The 26,458-nt window shown below is 42.2% G+C and overlaps 1 protein-coding gene across 6 annotated transcripts in view; it reads right to left on the bottom strand.

The window, feature by feature from the left end:
- The window catches only part of IL1RAPL2 (interleukin 1 receptor accessory protein like 2), a 401,853-nt gene that overhangs the window by 105,229 nt on the left and 270,166 nt on the right, over window positions 1-26,458 (bottom strand). For all 6 annotated transcript variants that reach the window (XM_064518225.1, XM_026123130.2, XM_026123131.2 and 3 more), the window contains one exon: window positions 9,542-9,616. In XM_064518225.1, the coding sequence (XP_064374295.1) occupies window positions 9,542-9,616 (75 nt within the window). The remainder of the gene's footprint in view (window positions 1-9,541; window positions 9,617-26,458) is intronic.

Here is a 26,458-nt window from a genome sequence, read left to right as displayed (position 1 = left end):
AGCTCTAGTCACTGGCAGCGAAACAGCAATTTTTTTTAAACAAATGACTATCTTTTTAAGTAAAGTACTTAAATGTTGAACTCAAACTACCCAGCTTGTTCAGAGAAATCTCGGAAACACTTTGAGTTAGCAAAGAATTACATAAAACCTGACTAGTAAAGCATGTAGCGCTATTTGCAAACTACGTAATTGAGTCACTAGCAGTGGTGTATGCAGTTCATTTAGATTTAAGACTCTGCTAGATTTAAAATGATATTTACTTATGCATTTTAATTAATACATTGTGCAAGTCTATCAGCAAAATTTGTATTTGAGCAATAAAAAGCATTGCTCAGAGTTACATGAGACTCTACACACTTGAATAAGCACCGAAAAAATCTCTGGGGACATTTTCATGGCTAATCTTATTCACTTCTCATGGGACTGGGGCCAACTATGTTAAAACTGGTACACTTCGCATATAATATTAAGTAGATAACAAAAACATAGCCAGCACTAGAAAGCTATAGTCATCATTTACTGTGAGGCTGGCTTTCTTGCTAACTAAAAATATGTTAGAAAACAGCATGCCTCTACTGCCTTTCCACAGATCACTGCTTTATGTATTGCTGCTTTCCAGCTGCTTACACATACTGAGAAGTCATGTACCATGTGTTTTCAGCAGACAGCAAAAGGTATCTCTTCATTTCTAGAGAAATCTTACTTTGACCTTCTTTCATTTGGACTTCACTGGACTGAAATGTCTAACATAAGAGCAGTAGATCAATCTGGTTGTAATGGTTAAAGTTCAATTGTGTAATACAAGCTATTAGTTTCTGTAAGACAGAAATATAGGCAAGAGTATTGAGGATGAAGTTAAGAGCAAAATTTATCAAAGAACAGATTAAATGAAGCAAAGATTTGGCGGGCAGAATTTTACCTCCTTTCTTTTGATGGCAAGGGCTACAAGAGCTTTGACTTTTGTAGCATCTAAGATCAGGCCATAACAATTTTGAAGTTTTAAAAAATAAAAATTATGCCATCACTCTTTATTTGCTCCACTGTTGCACTTGCAGCAGATTGTGAAATACAAATTTCTATTATTTTTCAGTGAAGAATGAAAAATCACGAGAGCAGTTACTGTAGCTTTTCACCCTGGCTGCCCAGGGAGAAGAGCCGCGCGGTGGGTGATGCAGGCCCCTGCCCGCTCTCTCTCGCCATCAGCGTGGCCGTAAACAAGCGCTGCGGCGCGGCGTGCCCAGCAAATCACAGAATGCTGAAAAGGTCAAAATAGTGCTGCTGAATGGCTCTACCCTGTAATTTACAGAATTTATGAGGCATTCGCAGCCTCATAACTCATTCATATGACAAACATTGTAGAGTGAATATAAAATGGCAGAACATGAATCCCTTCCAGTGACAGTGTTTCTAATAAGCATGAAAAATGGTGCAAACTTTGCCCATTTTATTACTGGCCTGTGGTTCTCTCTTCTGGTACATAAATATTGCCTGATTTTCAATGCACAATGTCATATGTCTGTTGATTGTGTAGTCAAATGCATCTGTGTCTGCATCTGAGCACAGACCTGGTGGAGACTGAGGAAGAAACATCGGTCACAGCTTTCCCTAGCTGTAGACCGTCGTGCCCTTCTCAGAGGGAAGGACTAGCCTCATTTTAAGAGGGTGTAGAGTCCTGGCCAAGGTCACACAGGAAAACTGCAGCAGAGCACAAAATACAGCTCTTCTCCACTAGCCTGAATCCGCTTTCCTATCATTACACCATCTTTTCTACTTCCAGCCCTGTAGGCCAAGCCTCAGTTTTCTGGAGACCCACTTGTGTCCATTTCTCAGACACAAGCCAAAGGCTGTAAATCTAGGAGATGGACACAAGCTCCTTTAGCAAAGCTCAGCATAGCTGTATGCTGGTGGCGGCTGAGGTGTGGTACATATTCGCTAGGGACAGCCTAGTCCCTGTGAAGCACCGTGGATGCGTATCCTGGACACCCACACAAAACTGTCACCAATCTCAGAGGAAGTTTTATTGATGCAAGATGATTTGAACCATTCCCTGATCATAAGTTATCTACTGTCCTTGGATGAATGCCTCTGAAGACACATAAGCCCGTACATACTGGGGCATTTCTTCCTTCCTATTTTCTTGTAATAAAAAGAACACAAGAAACCTATCTAAAGCACTGCTATTGCAAATGTAACTGAAGGTTATCTGTCCGACATCAATGCACATTTTTCCAAAAAGACAGTGTCATCATGTCCTCAGAGCATATATGAAGATTCATCTAATAACCACTGAAATCAAAGTAAACAATAAATAAAGTTTATAGACGTACAAAAGAAAAGAATTCAGAAAGGGCCAAATCTCACTTTGAGATATTAATGCCAATCACACAGACCCCAACAGACACTAAAATCATGGATCAGCAGCCAGAACTTGGCTTTATATTTCCAAGCCAGTGAAAACAAAATGAAGAAATGTGCAAATAAACTGTTCTCTGCTTCACTGATGTAAATCTGGATCAACCACACAAAAGCCAAAACAACTACTGTGGATTTACACCAGCCAAACCACAGGTCCCAAACTCAAGTCTCTAAAGTACAGCATTTCACTGTTATCCCTTAGAGAAGCAGGGATATTAACACCACACCAAATTAGCATGAAAGCATTAGCTGTAATGCACTTAGGGTATTTAGGGAACTACTTCTAAAGCTAAATGTCAGACAAATTGTCTCCAATATGCCCTACAGAAAAAAGAAAAAAAGACTGTAATAGATGCAAATCCTGCATCCCCTCATGCAAGCACCTAAGGCTGAAATAGCAGTGGAGCCCTACCACTTCTGTTGCAGACAGAAGGCAGGTCCTAAAGAATATATCCTCAGATCTTCATTTCCTAGTGAGAATTGCTCCTTCAAGCATTTTGCGCAGGAACATGAGGCTTGCGGTATTGCAGCCTGCACAGCTGGGAGCAACTGATTCTCCAACACAGAGCCTGGGGTCATTTACACTGGCAGTCTCTAACCTCTTGAAGGAAGGCAAATAGCATGGGGGTTGGTGCGTGTAGGAAGAATGAGGATCTCCCAACTTATCTATGTGAGGAGGCAGATGCAACAGAAAGCCCTGGATGACTGGAACGTGTGGAGGGAACAACAGTGCAGGTCCTGGCTCACTCCTCCAGACAGCAACAGCTCGGGGGGAACGGCTGTGAGATGAGGAAGCAGCAAGCGCAGAATTGGTGATGGACGAGAGCAGCTTTTTGTTGGGTTTAGCGTGGAGGAGCCCCTAACCTGTGTCTTTGCTCCCCACAACCCCAACTCATCTGCTCTGCCATTAAGTGCATCCCTGCACATAGTGCTAGACGCCTGGTGGGATGGTGGGTTATTTCACCTGGGCAGAACGATGCAGCAGGGTACGATTTGGGGCAAGATCTCACACTCAGGCTGGTGCTCAGGAACAGCACAAGAAAAGAGAAATTGAGTCTCTGTGGACAACTTTCAGCCGCCTTTTTGTAGAGCACTCAGTACACTTGGTTCAATGATCCAGATGGGCAACACATCTATTACTACGCTTAAAGTATTATTTTTAAGAAACAAAATTTACAGACTATTCTGACAGGAAAAAGAGTCATATCTTGAAAAGTTTGATTCAACAGAAAGATCGGTATTGCTGGTTGTCACTGTATTTCCCAGCCACAAGAGATGCAGAATACACACAGGTGATACCATCTCATGTCAAGGCTGTTCTCTATAAGGCTCTGGTTTCATATATTCATGATTTTGTAGTGACTGATCTGTTTAGTGAAATCACAGCTAAAGTATCAGCTGGTTACACCTTAATCGGACCTTTTTAATTTTGGAAGGCAAGAAAGGGAAGGAATCTACGCCAAACGCTTCAGCTATTCCCAAAGAACGAGTCAAGAGAATGAGGAAGAAAGGTACTTCCCCCCGCCCCGCCCCTTCCTTTCACCCTAAGAGAAAGGATTTGCAATTTGGTGGCTGACAGTCATCTTTGTCAGGCAAATGCTTTTCCAGTCCCAGGAAAACCGCTTGGCTCAGGCCACCTCTGAACACCGCCGGGGAAGATTGCTCTTCCGCCGCCCCAGCTGGGCACAGGAGCCGCAGCAGCGCCAGGAGAGGCGTGAAGCCCTTGGTCGGCACAGCTCACGTACCCAGCGTCTCCAGCCACGAGCCTCTTGCTGCACCCGAGGCAGAAGGCCTGGGGAGCACGGATGGCAAGAAAGGGAGAAGGGTAGCACTTAGCAACCAACACCCAAGGCACCTATTTTCCACGTGCACCAGCTACTTTCTTGAATAATCATATGTGGTCATTTAATTAAAGAGCACATCGAAATGCACGTGCACATTTGGAGGCCTGACCATGGAACAGTAATACTGTTCTTTTCTCACTGCACGCACACTGGTGGGAATCCCTTTTCAAGCTCACTTTTAAATCATTTGTTCTCTGTGTAAATTATTCCACGGTTCAAAATTTGTGTTGTTTTTTTGTTCAAGATCACCACCCTATTCAACTAAGATGTCCACTGAATACCTGTATCATTAAATGTGAAAAAAGACCCATTTAATCAGTAAGCCAGTAACAGCAGATATTGCTGGACTGCTTCAATACATGTGTTTGGTATGAAACTAATATCTCTGACAGAATTTGCAAATTTATTTTATTTAGAGAAGTGACGTCTCCATGAAAATTAAGACTCTGGACAGTGAACGTTGCATCTTAATTATGCCAACAAATGCATGGATTTTGCTTTCCCAAACGACTCCTTCCAACCAGTGCTTCAAACAAAAAGCATCTTTCATTATTATTATTTACTATATTTAGATTTTGTATATATTCTCACACATGTTTATAGTCACTATAAGTTTGGATGTTCCCTTTTACTTGTTTTACAGTACCTCTATTGAGCTGTTTAATAAGCAGTCCCAAGGAACTGCACTGTTAAATCTCCGAGAAACAAATTCTGAACAGCTCAACTATTAGAAAAAGGAGAATCCTCATAAACTACATGTTTCTTCTCTGCTTCTTTAGAAGCAGAAAAACTACCACGAAACCACTGAGGTAAATCCCTTGACATTTTCCTTGTTCAGTAAGTGAATTAACATAGATATTTATTGTTTTGTTTTTCTAAGTAACACTCATGCTATATTTTTAAGTAAACGTCTGCAAACAAAGCTGGTAGCTAGTTTAAAAACAAATGGCACAAACGATATATTCAATTAATATACAGAGAGACAAGCAAACATTCATTCCAATCTCACCTAACTCTCACTCAATATTCATAAGGAAAAGACTAACTGAACATTTCAATTACTCTTATAAATGTTACAGAATTAATAGAACAGAAAATCTTAGCTCCTATTTTGATATGGCACTTTTAGGTTTTTGGATACGCTAAAGAACACACAATTGTAAAATACCAGCCACAGGGCAAGTTCAATGACTCTGGAAGCTACTTATACACAGACTGGCTAGCCACAGCTCCTAAGGGATCCTTGGTGATCCTTGTCCAGCCGAGAATCAGCAGAGCACAGCTGTCCTTTCTCCCTTCCCTGAATGGCCATGGCCCCGCCAGGCCACTTTTATACCAGCTGAGCGCTGCTGGGCAGTGCGAGAATTTGCTGCTACCTGTGCGTAAGTCAGATTTTGGCTCCTTGGTGCTGCCAGAATTGTGCAAAGCGGTTAGATCGGAGAAGAGCCCTGCTCTGCAATCGCGTGGCAGCCTGGAGCACAAGGACAGGTTATCTTTTCCTCCATGTTCTCAAAGCACAGAGAGTGAACAAAGTTAGCCAGAAAAGAATTTTAAAAATAAATTAAGAAATCAGTAGAGTGATGCACCAAGAAGTCATGGTAAGATTGACAGCACAGCATGCTCCACTTGCAGTTGGAACAGCTGCATCGGACATAGATAATAGATGTTTAAAACTCACTGCGCAACAACCTGAAGACTGCAGGCCAAACCTCTGACTGGTCTTTACTTTTTCTAATTGCTTTAGGAGTTCTGTAACCTCAGTGATAAGCCATGAACAATTCACACACACACTTAGGTTATGTAAGGTCCAACAAAGCAGCAGCAAACACTCTAGAAATAAGGATCTTTGAATAACTACTTTGAATCACACTGGCAGAAGCTTAATAAATTCACACTCAGACCCTTACATGGGAAACAAGTCACATTTTTTGAGCAGAAAAACAAGGAGTTATGGTACAAAACTCTTCAAATGCAACCTTAAGAGCCTTCTGTTAAAGCCATATCATCTCCTGAGCAGAACCAAATGATCACCGCCAGCAGCAAGACTTCAGGTTGACCATACTTTTGCTCATATATTCAAATTTGGTTTTAATCTAACAAAGAACCTCAGGGGTAGTCTCTTCAGGAAGTAAATGCTAGGTTAGCCTGATGTATTTGCAGGAAAATCTATATAAGAAGAATAAAAGTTATTTGTTAAAACCAGGATATAATAAGATTAAGCACGCTGTATATTATGCAGTCTAGTAGTATTGCTACCCCCTGCCCCAGTGCTAATAACCATAAACAAACAAAAAAGTTCTGTATGAAAAGGAAGCAGCAAATGAAAAATTAAAAAAATGTTATTTTCTAGGTCTGCCTGGAGATGAAGTGATTATCTGAGCTGGCAAAGCATCTGTGACAGTGAAATTGTTTTGGACTACTCCTCTAGTCCTCTGGGATGCTCTTTTGTCCTCTTGTCGTCTCTCCTCTCTCACAGATGCTCTCTCCCCTCATCTCCATCTCTCTAGCACAAGCAAATACAGAAAACAAGTATGAGCCAAATTCTAGTTTCTGCTTCTGTCTAACCTTGATGGAGTTGTCTGGATCTCTGTCAAATTCTGAAGAAAATTGGAAAAAACAAAAAAGTACACTCATGCCACCTAAGATGACCAAGACAAGCTCTGGGCCATGTGTGAAGCCTGAAGGGACCCTTTTATCTACTGGCAATAAGAATCGCGCATACCTATTTTCATTTGAATCTGAAAGCCAAAGGGTGAGACTTGAGGTCTGCAATCATGTCAAATAGGAAGCTGTTTAAATAGTTAGGTCTCTGCCTAGTCCTCGGAAGGTGCCTCATTGCATTGTGCTAATCATTAAGGATAAAGACAGTAAACAACTGTTAACCTGCTGTGCTTATAGAGCAAACACAGCCATTTCTTTAAAGATTATTTTAGACTTCTGTTGGCAAACTAATCTCTTCAGAACAAGTAGATGGATTAAACTCCATGTCTTTTGTAGTTCAGTGGAACATTCATACTTGCATTACCACTGAAAAAAGCAGGCACATCGGATAGTTGGACTCCAGTACTTTCAAATAGAAACTCTGCCTTGATTTCTAAGAAAGCCCAGAAGAACGGCATTCTCCCAGAGCTACCAGCTTTGCAAGATTTTTAAAAGAGTATTCCAGTAGATAGCCTTACCTACCACTTGCTCACAGGGCTTCCCTTTCTCCTCCATTACCTAGCTGCTACCAAGCGATCGCCTTTGCCACGCTGCCGCAGTCCAAGAGGGTCTGGGGCAAACCGGGCAGGTGAGCACAGCCCCCGGGCCAGCGCTGCGGGGCCTCCGCCACCTGAAGGCACTTCCCCCGAGGAGTTTCTGGCTCTAACTCTTGGCCATTTAAAAAGAAAAGGGAAATCAATGAACTGATATGTTACACAACGAAGTTCAGGGTCTTTCATAAGCATTAATCTTATAGCATCGTATGAACATGGTTTAGTGGCAATAACCAAACTTATTACCACATCAGAAAAAAAGTGCCATACGTAAATGCCCTGATCCTAGGAGACACTAATGGACTCCATTCTAGAATATAAAAATGCAAGATTTATATTTGCCTCTAGAGATGTTCCAAAATCCTATTACTGAGGCATATCTCCAAGGAGAGGAAGGGCTTTGTTTTTTGCTTTGTTTTGTTTTTTTAAATCAAGCCTCTTTTTAATCAGGCAGAGCAAAATGTTGTCATGTAGGGAGAAAGAAGAAATGCAGCACAAAAACAAGACAGTCCTAATGGAACAGGGGGACTTGGAAGAGGAAATGAAGATGGAATGAAAATGCGGGAAACAAAGGTAGGTGCTCTTTGAGTGCCGTTATTGCACAGACACAGGCAGGGACAGTTTGCTCCCAAAGGAAATCATTAGAAAGTTGCCTTTTAAGAAGCTGGATTCGGAGACCAAAGTCAGCCTTTTGGACTGATGCAAAATTAGACGACTGTGTCTTGCTGTCACCTGTGACGGGCTTTTGATTATGGGGCCTCAGACCCGTTTTGTGTTTTCCTCTTTCAGGACCAATTTGGGCACTCGGCTATAGGCATGCAAGTCCCCCCCTGCGGAGGTGAACCTGCAGGGCACGTATGTGCGTGACTGCAAAGCTCGTCCTGCGCTGGCTCCTTCCCAGACCCGCTGCTGTCGTCTCTGCGCAAGCCCTTGCAACTCCCCAGTGAACTCAACCACATGAGAGTTAGCTAAGCTCACAAATGATTCACACGCTTGCCACGATTCAACAATCTCATCCAAGAATTCAAGCCCCATTTTTAAATGCTTCCTTAATTTAGGTGTCTTAAGTGCTTTGCTGAAATTGTTAAGCATCTGATTTAAAATCAAGGATGTGCCTTTGTAGCTTGCTTAAGTAGGACCTCAGAAAGCATCATAGGAAAGGCTTTACCACTGTTACCAGCCCACTTACATCTTTTATTCTGATCCTGCTTTCCTTTAAAACCCATTCCAGCACTGAAACCCGACCGACTTGGGTACAAAAGAAAAAACAGAATCAAGCTCAAGGAAAATACCACAGCCTTAGCACAGAGTAAATAATCCACATCTGCGATGCATCTCTTGTGATTTAAACTCATGCCACTCCAGTGCCCAACAGTAATTCCAATTCTGCCTCTCAAAATTAGAAGTCTATTTTCAAGCCAAAGAAAAAACTGCTGGAGCTTCAAAGATGAACATTTCTCTCAGCACCAAGATGCCTCACAGATCCCCAAAGTTTGCAGAACTCTAACAGACTTTCTCAACACGAGAGGAAATACAGGCTGCCAGCTGAGATGCAGACACATGCAATCACAGGAGAAAATGTAATAGGAGTGAGAAAAGCATACAAGCATTTTAGTCAAAAGCCCTTTCTAGTAAGCATTCAGGACAAACTGAAAATGCACTGTTTTCCATTAACTTTTAAAGAAATCAGCATTTCTTTTATGAGAATATTTGTCTTAGGGCAAACATCAATGGATCAATACAGCAGCAACATAGACATACATTTTTCTATCAATCATATATTAAAAAGAGCAGCAGCATTTTATATTTAATACCCAATGTAACCAATTAGTACTGCCATTCCCTGATGTCACGCAAGTTCATTCCCTTGTATTGCCACAGCAGTAAATTCTGCAGTTACAAATGAGAAGCTACAAATTGATTTGTATGCAGTAACAGTGCCACTAAACCTTTCGTGCTTCTTCCCATCTTTCCCATCTGCTACCAGAGTGGAAGTTTAGGATCTATTATTCCCAGAAGAGGACTTACCCAGCTGGACATCTATAACAGTTGGCTGGTTCTCCATGGGGAACAACGGCTTTGGGGGTTTGTCTGTGAGCAAAGCTGGAAAAGAAAATGAGAAAATGTGATGGAAAAATTGAGACAAATGACTGGATAAGAAAAACTCTGCCAGGTAAGCAATTGAACATTTGCACACTTGATGGCATATAAACATTTATTACATAATGTTGCTACTTTGGCTGTTATCCTGCCAATGCATTACCGGTTTCCTTGTGGGCGTGGTGGCCCACTGATTTGAAGGAAACAGGCTATTTTAAGAGATACGTTTTTAATAAAAAGCAAACTGAACTCCATTTCTGATTCCAGTCTATACATAATGCCTAGATCAAGCATTGTAGATCCTGATCTTGCAAAGCTACTGTACTTAACTGATTTGAAATGTGTCAACCTAACTAGTTCAATGAGACCAGTCCTGATATATCTTAATGCTCGCTAAAACTGGTATTTAGACACAGAAGAAACTTGCAGAGTTTAGCCTGATGGGTCCCAACAACTTCACACCTAGCTTACATTCCCACCCAATTCAAATGGGGTATCCGGACACTCTTCTCAAAACCTCCAGTGGGGACCCTGCCCTCTATTTTCCCACGTTTTGCTGTTCTGAGAGCGGAAAGCAAAGCCCAGGCCCACTCCTTAAAGCCACAAGTCACTAGGACTGATGACCATGGGCAATACTACCATTAAAAAGTGCAGCTACAGAAAACAGCTTTACGGTGCAGTTTGAGTGCTCAGGGCTAGACTTTGTAAGGGATTTTTATAAATTGGAGCTAGCTTGAAATAAATAACTGAGCATCCCTGGAGACGGAAGAAACTGTTCTTGTCAAATACAGCATTGGGCATCAAAATTTAGGAAAATTAAACATTTCAGAATTACTTAAAAATTTTCTCAGTTAAAATTCACTGATGGGATTTATTTGATCTGAGTTTGTAAACTGAATCTGCATTTTTCAGTAAAAGACTAGGACCGAACTGCCCTGATCTCCGCAGCCTCCACGCTTGCTGGCTTGATAGGAAACGAGGCTACTCCAAGTTTTGTTAGCTCAGGCCTCGGGCCCCCGCTGCCCGGGCAGCCGGGCCGAGGCTCCCCGAGCAGAGCGGGTTCCTGCCCCACACCGCCAGGACCCCCGTCCCCGCATCTGCCTCGGCACCAAGCTGCCTGCTCGACACACCTTCAGCAGGGCTTTAAAATAAGCCAGCCAAGCAGCCAGAGCAGAGGAGCAGCAACCACGTACTTCGCTAACATGGCTCCAGGAACCAGTTATCAAATGACAGCGGCACAAAGCTGGGGGAAGTTCAGCCATTCTCACAGCTGGATTATTCTGCTACAACAATACAGTTTGAGGAAAAGACTTCAACCCCTCAAAAAGTCCATATCTACAGAAAATTATGAACTGTATTAAAGTAGTACCTATTTGATTTTGCTTTATAGTTGACACATTTTAAACTTCTAAGAAGTGATCTGCAGCACAACGATCTGCTTCCTCAGTTCCATTTAAATGGAAACAGTCTCTTCCACTGACCCGACAGTCATGCTGCGCTTATCACAGAATACGCATTTCAGTAACCAAACAGCCAGTAGTCCACACTGCAGATCAAAATCACACGTTTGTAAGAAGGACTCCTTGTACAGTTTACCCATGAGAACAAAACAGGAACCTCCTAAGTGATTTAAGCAGCAGCCTAATAAGACTAAAACCACAGGCAGGGTTCAGAATGAGAGATAAATGGCAAGCTCTGTTGACAAGAATACAGCAGTTAAAAAATGCTCATCCAATGCCAAGTCTCAAGACTGACCCAGAAGCAACATCAGGGCCACCTGTACAATCACATTATTTGAGGATTAGCCGGTGAGTAGAAAATTTCTGGCAGGAACAAATAATTAATTTTCTGTGCTAATGCACCTAAAGCCTCTGAATGTCATTAGAGGGTAAGAAGAAAGTAATGCCAAACCCACACACAGAAGTATGGTTTAACTACTTCATTTTTAAGGAATTTCAATCCTAACCAATGTTGAAAATTTCTAAGAGTTTTAGGCATCAGACCCAAGGGGCCTCAGAGGACATTCCACTGATTTTTTTTTAAGCAATGTATGTTTTTAAATTGCTGAAAGCTTTAGAGAGGCTCTTCCTCATAAAATCCCACTGCATGCAAGGGGAGACGGATAACTACTTCAAGAGCTCCTCCACAAATGCCAGCCTAATTCGAACACTATGTTTCTTAACTAAAGTTCACGCTGCTTTCGACCAAAGCTCATTCCCCATATTCCAGAAAAACAGCCCATTCTCCAGGAAATCCTAATACTCTGATACCCACAAAATTTCATGAGAGGGAACAAGAGGGTGATGGTACGTTTTCAGCACAGACATTTTTCCCTTCAGTGTGTATGGGAACTCTGCTTTTCTTATATTCCAACTCTTCATGTGAAAACCCCCTGTCAACAAATACTAAGCCAATAATAAGAGCCACCAGAGCCATAAGAAGAATCTCTTTGCTGAAAACATTTGCTGCTTTCTCTTGGCTCATGGTGAAAGATTAGATGTACTGTGGTCTATCCCTGGCCTCTGCTGACGGGGAACCTCATCACTACAGTCACAGCCTGACATTGCTTTTCTGCAATTTTGGTTTTGCAATTTTTTCTTTATTGATTTTTATATTCTCTAGGCAGACTTCCTCAGAAGGCCTGCTGGAAACGGACAGGAGAAGAACTACTAAAGAGGGAGTCCAAACATAGCAATATTCTCCAATAACTGCCTCTGCACAACTGAAGTCAGTAACTTCTTAAAAGAACGAGACAAGAAAACCCTAGCAAATACTTTTCGGCTTAGGAAGGATTCATCCTCCTTAATAGGGTAGCACAGTGGCCTGTGTCAAAATACAGGAGTACCCAGATGTTCAGCAGAGAGAAAAGCAGAGCATATTGCTGGAGACCGCAGCTATTTGCGGCAGCTCCCACGTGGGGCTGTTCCAAAATATACCGAAGAGAAGGGTCTCAGTGGCTGCGGGGGGGTTGGAGCATGGTTTTTGGATGCAGCACCAGGCATCCAGAGCAGCAAGCCCTCTGTCCAGAGTAGGCCAGAACAAGCAATGTTCTCATTGACCCTTTACAGGACTCCTTTGGAGAACATTACTGTGCACAGGCATGAGATCTCCCAGGAAATCAACTCTGCCGAGAAGAGCAAAGGCTGGAACAGAGAAAGAGACCAGCTTAAGAACACAGTTCTAAACTACGTGATATACTAGGTCAATTTTTTGGGGGGTGGAAATCTGCTAAAATGGGGAGGAGGGGGAGAGGGAAGCCCACATAATCCTCCAAACCAAAACCCCTTGCATTACACTTGAGCATGGGCCCTTGTACTTCGAGACACCCCTCTGTGGAGTTTCACTTTTGGTGTATTACCCTCACTTTACTTCTTTTCTTAGTTTTTCAGGCTTGTGTTGCTACACTTGGGCTTTCCTTATATTATTACTTTTCATCACTGGTACTAAATTGTACTCTAACTTCATGTGCACTGCAGGACTCAGAGAAAGCTGGCTGGAGTAGCTGCACCTGTGCTGCTCCACAGTGGGTTCAGGCTGTCCTTCGTTAATGCTCTCTCATATCTCATTCACACCTGCACCATCCACAACCCAATTTGAGCAGGGCTTCCTCTCACTTTACTTGCAGCCTTTGAATGTTTAAAGTGTACTCATGAGTGTCACATTTTAAACAGTTATGTTATGCCACACTGTTCCTGGAGGGTAATCATCGTAATTAACTGGCAGCCTCTCAGAGCCCTTCATGTAGGAACTGAAATGGCCCAAAGGGATTTTGAGCCTAGATGGCAGTGGACTGCTGGCTTTTCAATGTCATATGTGTTTACAGAACACAAGCGCCATTTCTTATTTTAGAGGTCGGACATGAGATTACTTATTCACCTTGCAAAATTCACTTTTGATCCTTCTTCAACAATAAGATGGTGCAAGATATCATCAGCTGCAAGGAATTTTAATCTAAAACTGCTGATCTCGGTATTTGATAGAAGGCTATAAGCAACCTTTATTCAAATGCACCTTTTTTTCCCCTCCTTTTCTTAAGAGCAGCTTCTTTAATTCTCTCAACAGTTTTATAGATGAGTGGTACTCTGATTTCTAGCCTTGTTGAAGTTATTGTATCAATGTGTCTTTAATAAACCTAGTAGTATTATGTGCTTTCACCTAACTCTTACTTGACCTCCCACAAAAAAGACTTTTTATTAGAACAGCTAAATGCACTGCAAACACTCTTCCTATTATTAAAGATATAACAATATTTCTGCAAAAAGCATGAAGATATCTCATTAACTGCCATAGGAAGAGCTGGGATAGAAATATTTTTTTCAGCCCCCCTGGAACATAACATGCCCCTGGGCTGCTTTGAGCAGCAATACTTCCATGGTGAAGCCACTGGAAAAAGGATAATATTAATTTCCCAAAACATCAACTCAGGAGGCCACAGGGGCAGACCTGCCTTTGTGAGGGTCTGATAATGCAGCACATGCTACGGGATCTCTTTGCCCTTGCTTGTGGCATTCTGAGACTTCAGGCACAGACAGGCTGGGGCAGTTTTGGTCTGCATTCGTTTATGCAAACATCAGCTCCATAACACATAATTAAGAAGGAGAGGGCTCACACAGGGGATCCTTTCTTTGTCCCAGGGTAAGACCTGTCTGGCTCCCTGGGGCATCGCCTACAGTCACAGGTGCTGGATGACAAGCTGGAAAGTCACTGCTGGGTACCCAGAGGCACCTAGCAATGTGTTTGCCTCCCTTACGAGCTTGGTGGACATGCCCAGAGGCTGTTTAGCAGTTAGGGTCTTGGGAGACTGCTTAAAGTGCGCTTTCCTCCCAAGCTTATTCTCAATCCTGTTGATAAGTAATACATAAACTTTAAAATAATAATCGAGTTGCTGTGATGATTTCACAACACTTGACATAAAGCTTTTCCTCAAGAGATTTAAGTTCAGTCTTTTACAGATTAATACACTGATCTGATCTTCTGCAACTGTTCATCCAGGTGCATTTTCTCTCTCATAGCACATGCTACCTTTATTCCCTCTTTTTCACAGAGACAAGAAATAGGCTGTCCCAGAAGTGCCTCGGGAAAGCAAAGGAGAGCCCTGCAAAAGATTTGGGCTCTACAATTGGTTACATAGTGATCTTTAGCCAAGAGGGAGATTGAGATTGCTGAGTAGGGACAACATCTAATTACCCACAGACCAACTGAAGAAGAAAACAGTCTCAAGAAAGAAGCTCCTGCTCCTAAGTGCACTGAAAGGACCCAGAGGCTCTTTTTTCTTTTTTTCCACCACAGTCTTACTGTTTCAGAAGCCTCAAATTCCATATCCAAATACAAATCTGACACACAAGTTTTCTTGAAAAAGCACAGAGAAGCAGAGAAAACAAACAGCCTTGGGACTGGGATGAGCAATGATAACCAGCTAGAAGAATTACTAGGCATCTAAGTAGGCATCCCTTCCCTCAAGGTCAGCATTTGGAGGCAATGCTGCTCCCCTGCACTGTTTCCTACCTTGCCTCCCCAGCAGCCTCATAGGACTCCTTCCAAACCTCCCCCAGGTCCAGCTGGGTGTCTTTTAAAGCAGCCACCCCTAACCACCACCAGCTGTGGGGAGGCACAGCCCAGGCTGCTGCTACCATGAGGGCAGGTCTCTTACTGCAGTTTTTGGGTGGTGTAGCCAAAAGCAGCTTCTGAAGTTAATGCAGAGCATCTCCCTGGAGTGCGGTGCAAAGGCATGCCCTGAGCCCACACAGATTCCCTGTGCTCCAGGCACCGGAATCACTGCTGGTTGCTGAAGCCAGGCAGCGTGAGGTGCATGCACTGAAAACCAGCTGCTTACAATTACAAGGTGCTTTTCTTGTGACTTAGCACAGCTGGAATATTTTCCAGACTAGCTACGTCTTTAGACATTTCTAAGGGAGATGAAGACAGGAGGCTAAAAATGTTAATTTACATGTGGTTAAGAATTGTTCAAATGTTGGGGAAGGGTTTTCTTCTTCCTCTTTAGGGTGGATAATGACTTTTCCGCGTGCTGTGATGAGCACCCAAAATACATTTGCTATTCTACAATTTTGTTGTTCATGTATCACCTGGACATTTGTTCATGTAATTTGCAATGATGAACAGAGCAATTATCCAAATATGGAGCAGAATGCAGGGAATCTAAAGAAACTGTTTCAAATCTTCTAAGAGACAATTATATGCCAACCTACTTCCTTAAATCAAAGGACCTGGCATTTTCCCACCAGTAATTAACATAGAGCCTCCAGTATCATTCAATCAAGAATCTGGCTAACCTTTTGACAGCAAAACTGACTTGTTTGAATAGCATCCTCTGGGGCAAATAACAGCATGCCAAATCCTTAATCTGAAACTAGCTCCTACCCACCGTTAAGCTTTTGTTCACTTCTAGTTCAAATACACATGCTTCCAGGCATGGCTTCGATCTTTTTGGCATCTAAAAATCTTGGCAATGACGTTGCAATATTCCCAGCATAGATGAAAATGGAACTAACTGTGTGAAATGCTAAATCAATATGTTAACTACAGGGCACATATTGCTAAGTGAAGCTCAGCATTATACCATTTGGAAGGATGTACCTAACTCCCTTCGGCTCATCTGAAATCCCAGCTTGTGCCGACAGATTTCCTGATGGCTGATACTAAAATGCTTTAGGCCTGATCTGCTGCTGCTATATCTTTTATGTTGCTGCTTACACCTAAGCAACTGTGAGAGCCCATTGCGCACATGTAAACATGGATGTGACAGCTATAGTCTTGGCTGCCAGAGAGCGAACTGTGGACTTGCAGAGTTAAAAGCTTGTCTAAAGACCCAAGTGTTAGCAGCTGCACCTGTAGGAAGGCAGCAGCCTCTGTGGACCAAGCCTCTAACACGTGTCCATCAGCAAGTCCCGCTACCACATGGAAATGATAGCTTTCTGTTTTCTGGGCACAGTGGTAAATCACCACACAAGGTGAGAAGCCATGGAGAACCGTGGAAACTAACTCATTCACAAAAACAGGGCTCTGCGAAGCTCTGTTTATACGTTCCCTGATCAGCTGTATTGTAGCCCGCTCCACCCGTCAGTCAAAACAGTTACTCAGCATTCAGCGGTCGCGCTGCCCTTCCTTCATCACAGCAATACGGAGCTGACAAAGTGATTACACCTACATACATCACTTGCCGTAAGAGAAATAAAGCCATTGTACAAAATGTTGTCGAAGGATAAATATCTCCAGCTTTGAAAGTAAACACAGAACACTTATTCTCAATCAACCTCTCAGAGCTCGTGTGGAACCCAGGAGTCATTATCTAGTGACACAGAGGTTTTCTCTATTTATTACTATTCAAGCAGGAAATGCATCTTTTGGGACAACAGGGTGAAATGATATACCAGCCGCATGCATCCCCCTCCACCACCACCACTCTCACTTTTTGCAAACTCTGCCTAGGATGTGGAGTGCTTTAATACACTGTTTGGACAATTTTCTGCAAGGAGGAGTTTAGCATTTTTGTATTAGCAGTAAACAATTGGAATTTGTCACATGAATTCTTTTTATGACACAGAAAGAGGGACAACACAATCTCAATTTTAAGGGAGACACTGTGTCTATGCTGAAATACAGCTTCAAAAGCAAATGATTTTTTTTTTTTTTTTTGAGAAACTCAAATGCTCTTGGTTCATTAGTGGTGGTTTTGAATCAAACCCATTAAGTCATCGATGACGTGCAGCAGACCCATGTCTGAGAGGTCACACTCCTGGCACCAAGAAGAGGCTGGGCCTGACCGCAGCCCCCTTGACTTCGAGAGCAGTCAAAATCTTAAAAGAAGAGCTGTGTCAGACTGAATGGCTTCAGCTGCAGGCATGGCCCTCCCAGCACAGGGCAGCCTGCTTCGCACCAGCAACAGGCTGGCCGTTCTGGGTGGGAAATCCCCTCCGGACAAGAAGTCCAGCTGCCAGCCTTCTCACCTGAGATACCTTCCGCTGCTGTGCTTAAGATGCCATCAGTGCCCATGGAGATAGAGAAATTGCTTTAGAGAGAAGAGCAGGAGCATCAGGTACTGAACAAACTCTGTTGAACTCATAGAAATGTTAAGAAAAGTAAGTATACAAATAATGAACTGGAGTTTGTTTGCTTTTGCATCCTCCAGTTTGCAGATTTGTGGAGGACCTTCTTCACCTCTGCTTATGAAGCAATCAAGTCATTTAGGCTTATAGAAAATGAAACAGTGAGGTTTCGGTGGAACATCTGCAACAGAATATGACCCTGGTTAATTATGATAGAAACAATAGCATCTCACAGACTGCAGATTACCGGGGTACAGATGACAATATCCCCTCAGGTTCCCTTCACAATGCTACTACTACAGGGCTGAACACTTAACACTACTGCAATATCCCTGTTAAATGCCAGTGGCAGCTGCAAATTATGCATCTCTTGATGTGAAACACTAATGTGTTCAATGGCACTGATGGGATGGGTTACTCCAGGTACTGTCATTAGTAGCATTACAAGGTGGGTGCTGGAAAGTGGGAGAATTCAGTGTTGCCAGGGGTCTCATCATGCTGATGCTGTCAAATTATCTTACTCCTACAGTTGCCAACACATCTTTCTTTTCCATGCATTTCTAAATTTCACAGGTTGGATAAGATTATGCATGATCATTTTCCTTTTTTCCTAAATGTGGATCATGCAGCCTTCATTTATGAAGCAAGCATGGATTTTGTGTTAAATAAGAAAAAAAAGCAGTAATAAATTGTCACTAAATATAAATTACATTTTCCCTCAATATAATTCATTAAAATCTCAAATGGAGTATGCTTTATTTAATGAGCCAAGTGTATTTAACACAAAGGATATATAATTTCATCTATACTCAAAATGTTTCTCTTGGCGTCTGAGTAGAAAGAAGATGCTTGAAGTTACCCTTCATTTCAAGGAGATCTGCAGAGAACATTTTATGACATTTTATCTTTTGGCTTTCTTAATTTTTTTTCTTTCTTTCTTACAAAAAAGTAAAGAAGTGGTGATGGATGAAGCCATATCCCATCATCCATCTTGAAAGGACAGCTAGAGACTCTGCATGCAAATGAAAGCTATCATTCTTGTCAACCTGAAGCCAGAGCACCAAAAGCTCACAGTCCACAACCAATTAATATTCCCTGACCAATGTGACCACTCGCACATAGTGAGCTACTGCAGCAGAGCATAACCCCAGCAACACGAATTATCATGGAGTGGATTTTATATGTTATTGTAATAAAATTCAAGGCAATCCATTATCTTCTTAAACTAAAAATCTCATATTAAATATAGATAATCTTTCAAAAGAGAATTATTGTGGACAATGAATGCCAGCCAAACTGTGTATTAGATCACCTCAGATGCTATATCTAGGCAAAACTGTGGGCTTTGGGGGGCTGGGAAGAGCCACCTGCACGCTCACAAGCAGTCCCCTGCCAGTGCGCACCACAGCCTGGCACAGGAGGAGCCAGGGCCACCCCTGGGAGTCTGCTGTCTCAGGCAACTGCTGCCTTGCCTGTGCCTTGAGACAGTCCTGAGTCCAGCCCTCTGTCACAGTCCAAGGATTTGTGTGCAGCTTTCCAAGGAAGAAAGCAGAGCTACTGAGGATCTGCATTAAAAAATATATTTCACTTGAAGTCTCAAAGGCAGTAGGGACCCTCTAAACCTTATACATTGGACATAATTAGATGTTGCACGGCCTAACAGCTGAGCCTCCTTTGATGTTCAGCAGGAGCACCGCAGTTTCAAAGCTGCCACGCCACAAACAGTTTTTAGATGGAATTTCAACTGTAAGTTTTTTAGATTAACAACCTTCACAAGAAAGAAATACGGACACTTCTGTTAAGTCATCTCTTGCCGATTGATTTCTCTCCGTAGGGGTTTAATGAGTAGGCTTCACCCTGCCACATCCTATTAATGAACCCCAGCCTATTCATTTTGAGGTATTCCTTGGATTAAGACCCAGGCTTCGAAACCTTGCTACAATGATGAAAAGTGTTACTGTACTTGACAAGGAATACCTTTTCATAAAATGTTTATGGAATATTTATGCAGGTTCTTTGTCTCTAATTTGTCTTCAAAAGCTACAAAATATATTTTACCAGGCTTCGCTTTATTTTTTCCTCTTCTTTTTTTCTTTGAAAATTCCTTTAATTTATTATTCACTAAACACCTGTAGCACTGTTAAGAAAAAATAGAGTAGAATCATATCATTATTATATGGATTAGATAGGTAATGAAGAAGAGCAGGAATAATACAGGCACGTAAAGTAATCAGGGATATAGTCACTTCTGTTTATCCCGCCTCTTAACAGAAGATCAAGGAAATTTAAAGCTTCCGATAAAAGAAAATGCTTTCAGAAAACAGATAATTAGCCCATGAAATTTAGTGCCTTATCTGAGTCAAAGGATTTAAAAGAATTAACAAAAAAAAAAAAGTATCATCCCTAGAAACCTCTGGTAGGATGGTCCATTCTCACAGTCAGCTCTGCAGCCTTTCACCACTTCCATCACAGTTTGTATCAGCTCATGGGGAACAGAACAAGCCCGGTGATCAGCGTGGGACCTGAGTTTTTCAGCATCAGCTACTACCAAACACAGGGCAGCTTCGTGATCCGATAGGGCAGTTTCTTTCTTCTCAAAAGATAAACCAAAGATGCACAGAGCACTTTCTCAAGGAGAGCTGCTACGGGAAACCTCAGAGCTTTGACAGAACAAGCTGCAGACGAATGCTTCACATCCTAAATCAGCCCCACGTATCAGGTTTAGAGGAGGCAACTACACAACAATAAACATGCAGTACTTTGAGACTAATGCCGTACTTGAAGAAGTGCAATGGTCAGTGGGGGTGGAAAGAACGGCAGGGCAGCCTCGAAGGGAAGGCAGCCGAGGGCCGCACCGTGCGCTGTGTGCACAGAAGCAGGGGCCGACGGCCACCCCAGGGCCACGGGGCATCCCTGCGTAGCCCTGCGAACAAGCCCAGCTACACTCAGCTTAGAGGAGCAAACACACCTCACGGGGAAAGAAGCCCAAGGCGTTGCAGCAGCACTAAAAGCAACAGAGATGTGGAAGGCACAGCCAAAGAAAAAGGGTCGGTGCTAGACTCGTTTTGGAGCTATGTGACCATTGCTAAGCAGGTTGCCAACACCTCAAACGCTTGTATCAGGGGAGCACAAAATAAACGTGACAACTGGGTGAGGGACGGACGGTGGCTGTCCCCAGCCGAGGCACAGAAACGGCAGGAGGGCCCAGCTTCCCCGAACCGTCCTTCCCGCCCCTCGGCCAGCGGGGTGCTTCTGGTGAAGCCGCTCAGAACGGAGATCACTTTCCTCAGCTTCTAAATTCCTCTGCCATTCTCCGGGGACCACCCCCTACCCAGCCCGTGGGTTGTTGCTGTTGTTTTTCTCCAGCAGCCAAATATAAGTTTCCCACCAGGAATGTAATTTCTGTGAAATTTTTCATGGGATTGTGTCTATTGCTGTAACGAACCTGCCTGACACTTCCTGTTCCCACTGGAAGTGACTCTTGTTTGTCATGTGTTGAAGCAATTTCAGATTTTGCTTTGACATTTTCAACAAGAGAAAAGATGATTCAATCTGTTCTAGGTAGTAACCGCCTTTACATTTAAACTACATCCATGGAAATAAAACTCAACATACTGTTTTGACTGACATTTTATATCTTTACTGATGTATTAGTATGTGATGCTACTGCTACAGCTCATGGACCAATGTACAGGTAATACAAAAAGTAATCTAGAGAGGACCCCCCCTCCCCAAACTTTCCAATTAATAATGCTTCCCTGAAATGTCCATTTCTTTCTGAAACAGTATTTCCAAATGACATTTTTCACACTTCCCTTTATGAGGGGAATTTTGGAAGCTTTGATTTTTTTCCAATTCAAAATGAAAACAAAATCTGAGAAAATGTAGCGGAAATTTCCCACAAAATGAAAATTTAAAATTGTTGACCATTTCTAACGCTTTTATCCCACCAGACGGGATGACAGGCTGATGGAGAAGATGAGCACAAACTCGGCAGCGGCAGTGTACGAAGGAGTAAAGGATGTAGTGCTTGTCATGTTCATCCTACGGTGAGTGTGATAACCCGCCCTGGGTACATGTCACTGTTTAACCCATCTGCTATCCCCTGCTTGCAACATTTTCTAGGTTGCCTTGCCTGCTTTACAACGTATCACGCACCACGTTCAGTTCCCTCTAATCAGCATGTACATGCCATCAACTCTTTCTGAAGTGCAGCATTTATCAATTGTTTTCTGTTTATTATGTCTTGTTCATCAAGGGCCTTTTGCTTTAGTCCTAAGCTCTCTTTCTGGGATACCTAAGGCATAGTTTTAAACTGAGACAGGATGCATAGCTAAAGTATGACAGTTTCTCAAGAAGAGAGCAATACCTGGGATAATAATTACAGAACAAAAGTATTTTAACAGGGTAATCTGGAGATAACCCAGATACAGGATTACAGGTGGAAAATATTTTCACTTTCTCTCCCCAGATTTAGCTAATATAAAAGAAAATCCTTTTGTGCCAGCACACTTGTAAAATATGCATTATATAAAGATTGATGGCTTATCTAAAATAGGCATTATATAAAGATTGATGGCTTATCTACAAACCATATGATATCATTGCTTTCTACAGCACCAGTGGGTTAAACAGAGAAAGAAAGGAGTGGGGTCTTTATTTAGGAATAAAAGCATACTAGTATTGTAAAAGACTTGGCCCACAGAAGCAAAACCACAGTGAAACAACAATATTCAATACACTTTTAAGGCAAAATGGCTATATGAACCTGTTAGTATTCTCAGATACCATCAAAAAACTACCTTTGTACATGCCTTTGTTTACTATTACCCACTCAGAGATGGGTCCCTATACATGCATTACTGATATCACAACCAGCAATACCACTATTCAAATGCAAATGCAGGCTTGGACCCCACTTGAGGGAATACACCAGAGTAAAAGTCAGAGACCTCTCCCAGCCCTTGACCTTCCTCTACAACGATGTGCATCATTACCAAGGTATTGCAAAGGCATCTAATGTACTGTACTGCAAATACGCAATTTTGGCTCAACGCATAGAAGCACTGTTCTTTAACTGCTCCAGAGCTGATATTTAGGGAATTTGGAGTTGTGGAAGGAATGCTTCTTTTCTCCTCCTGTAAACTCTCAAGTTAGTAGGGCTCTTTTTGTTGGTAAATAAGCATCTTTTTGTTCAAAAGTAGTCTACTTTGGAGCTGCACAAAACAGTTGAATTATCATTAACAGCATATACTGATCTTGCTAGGAATCGAAAACTCCAAAGTAATTTCATATCAAAGCAATGTAGCCTTAAGCTTTTGCATCTATGAAGGATGAGCAACACTGCTTCAAATGACACCTTTTTGCCAGGGTTGCTTGAGCTAAAGACAGAGCGAATCCATTTGCATAAATTGTGGCTTTGCTGCTGAAAGATTACAAAAATATACAGTGCTATCCTTAAGTCTCAAACCATTAATATACTTAAAATATGCCATCTTTTCCCAGGAAGAACTAGCAAGTCCTTAAAACACTATCATCAATCACAACTAATTCACTAAATATACAATTTAAACAGCAATAGGAAAAGAAAATACAGTACAGTATATCATCCGTCACTACATCAAATTTCTCTGTTTTTCAATGGAAGCTGCGAGTCAAGATTTCCAAGGTCTGTGATATAGATGATTCATAACTGAATTCCCATTGCACCAGGATTAGCCCTTTGTTTTCAATTTGTCTGATAGGTCCAAAGCTACATATTTTTATTTGGAAAAGCAAAACTACATTAATTTTTCCCCCAAGAAAATACATCTCTGGATGCATTAATTTAATCATTAAAGCCGTTTAAAAATGATCAGCAATCAACTGGATCTTATTAAAAAGTACTTTGAATTCTTCAGACCTACACATCAACAGATTTATTGTAATTATACAGCATTTATACTGCCAGAGTGTCCAAAAAACATTACAAATTGTGGGCCAGAAATCCACTGTTCTGCATAAAAAGTTCCTGCCCACTGGTACTATCTTGCTTGATTCAGCTCATTTCCTCACCACTTGTATTCCCATCATGTTATGTCATGGTTTGGAGGAATGAACATTTCACTGTGAGAGACTGAAGGTCACAGTAACGAGAAGGAACACTAACGGGGTGAAGATGAATATCGCGGGAACAATAAATCACTCCTGGATTCCTACTTCATTGATCACTTTGTAGCTGACCTTGCTCTCAAGGGAGTCAATGGCAGAGCTTCCATTTATGTGGACGTGAACAGGATCAGGTCCTTTAGAAGTGCGGAGCATATTTCGGACTAGAATTTTTATTACTTCTCAGTACAAAACTTCACCAGGAGCGCCAAATTGCCATATAAAAGCACCCTATAATATGGTACATTAATTTAACACATGATACATTTTCCTGCTAGTAATATTAAATGCTGTCTCTTTTAACATATTGATGTCTGATACAGCAAATTTTCTCCCCGCCCATTGCCTTCCTCCCCCAATATTTTCCTCACAGATTTTACAAACATGTTGATCACAGACTACCATCTCTCCATCTTTGGCTGGCAGTTTGATGTTTCCGTTAATAATATCTGAACTACATCTCAGGCAACCGCAGCTCTCCCCAGGACCCAGACCCGGGCGGCACAATGCCCACAGCACTGTGAAAGATGACTCGGCGGTAGGATTTATGTTTACTTGAAATGGAAACGAGGGAGCAAGGCTTACTTCGCAGCCATAATTCTAGATTAAAGAACCTCCCTCAGCAGAGCCTGACGTCAGTCACAGGAGACGCGGGAGGCGCGGTGCTGGGAGTCTCCGCGTGGCCCGGGACCACGTGCCCGGCTGGCTGGGGCAGATCCTCTCGCCACGACCACGCTCAGCCGCGCTCGGGCACGCAAACTCGCTCTGGTGCAGATGAGCCTCGGCTGCACCTGGGGAAGCTTGCTGGGGAAACGCTCCCTTTCCTCAGGTTATCTTAACTCGAGAGATACCACCGTCTCGTTTGTTATGGAGTTATTGGTTGCCTGAAACTGTTTGTGAATTAATGTCAAGTTCAATTTTAGATGGAAAAAAATGAAAGACATACATCTTTCCTACCAAAATAGGAACACTTTGGTTTCACATTTTTCCTAAATGAAATACATCGTTATATATTTTTGTTTAGAAAATTAAGATAATATCTTTAAAGCACAATATTTAACTTCCTTCAATCCAAAATGTATTAGGGAGGTCCCTAGGCAAAAAAAAAAAAAAAAAAAAAAAAAAAAATCATAACCATTACTTTCCCCCAAAGTACTATATTCAGCTACTGTATTGAGAAAATTTCCATACAACACTCGGCAAAGACTCATCTTCTCCTTCCAAGGCTCTTAAAATCCTACACAGCTGACTTTCTATATAATCTCCCAAATTTTGTGGCCTTCTATAATTTGCCATTAATTTGATTAATTTGGGTTTCAGGATACTGAATTTCCCCTGGTTTTGCTTAATTTCATGTGATGTTTTCATTACTTCATTATCCAGTTGATTGAAATGATGGCTCAACACCCTTACATTTTCAGGCTCCAAATTCAGGGAGATGAAAATTCCTTATTTAAACTCATGTTAATTTTCGAAAGCTCCCTTCACAGCTGCAGCAGCTACAGACTCAATTTTGGTCAAAAAGAAAGAAAGAAAGAAAGAAAGAAAGAAAGAAAGAAAGAACGAAAGAAAGAAATCCTAGGGTGAAACAGAAAAACTGTCTAAATCTGGCATGTCACACCTTTCAACGAAAAAATGCCCCATCCTTTGTGATACTCAGTTATAGGCATTCTTTCACACGTGAACTGTCTGTACCTGCACAGGTACAGTTATGCTCACTCTTCAAGACAAGGTTGGCAGATGAAGGCCTTGAAGACAATGAAAGAGCCATTCAAGATTGGGTGTCTTGCAAGACAGGATACTTATGTGAATGAGGATCAGGAAACCCTGTGTCGAAATCTGAAGTTACACAACTGATAAATGGATTTGAGGTATTGCCTAAACTGAAAGAGCAGATGGAAAAATGCACAGAGATGAAGTCTGAGAGTTTCTTATGCATTTATCCAATGTACAATCTGTTTTATACCAACATTTAAGGTAAATGAGTGAACATGTACACCAAGTGTGAACCATGTGTTAAAGTTGTGCCTGGGGAAAACATAAGTAAGATAACTGCAGGAGTATTTTGAGATCAGAACAAGCAGAGGGAAGCACTTGCTATTTCTCTTTAGCTATACCACTTGACAGAGAATTTCTGTCCCTGAACTCCATCACACAGGGTCACCCCAGACTCATACTGGCTCAGATGAAATCAGAGCGAGAACTGAAGCCTCCATCCACTTAGTGTAGAATATAAGCAACAAAAGCTACTCATGGGCCAATGTCAACAAAGAAAGCCTGTCACACATTGTTATGCAGAACACCACCTATGCGAGAAAGGAGGTACCACTGCACCGTGAAGGACAAAGCTCCAGCTCTGGCCAGAAAGTTTCTGGTGGAAGCCGAAGAAGAAAGGACCATTTTCTCTTGGCAGCCCCTCTGCAGCCCACCTCCAACTGGTGCACTAGGTTTCATCTCGCTCCTAGCTCTAATCCTAAACCTCATCCTTGGTTGAGCCTTAGCTCGAGACCTGCAGCCATTGCATATGCTTGCCTTCTGCACACAGACAAATCACATTTCTGTTCTGCAAAGACCTTGCTGGGCTGGACATATGTGCTCAGAGTTAATCGTGATGCTAAAGAGCGTGGAGCACCCA

This window comes from Dromaius novaehollandiae, chromosome 11 (assembly GCF_036370855.1).
Source record: "Dromaius novaehollandiae isolate bDroNov1 chromosome 11, bDroNov1.hap1, whole genome shotgun sequence".
NCBI lineage: Eukaryota > Metazoa > Chordata > Aves > Casuariiformes > Dromaiidae > Dromaius > Dromaius novaehollandiae.
The sequence above is the reverse complement of the archived record's forward strand: the minus strand, read 5'-3'. Positions and strand labels throughout refer to the sequence as shown.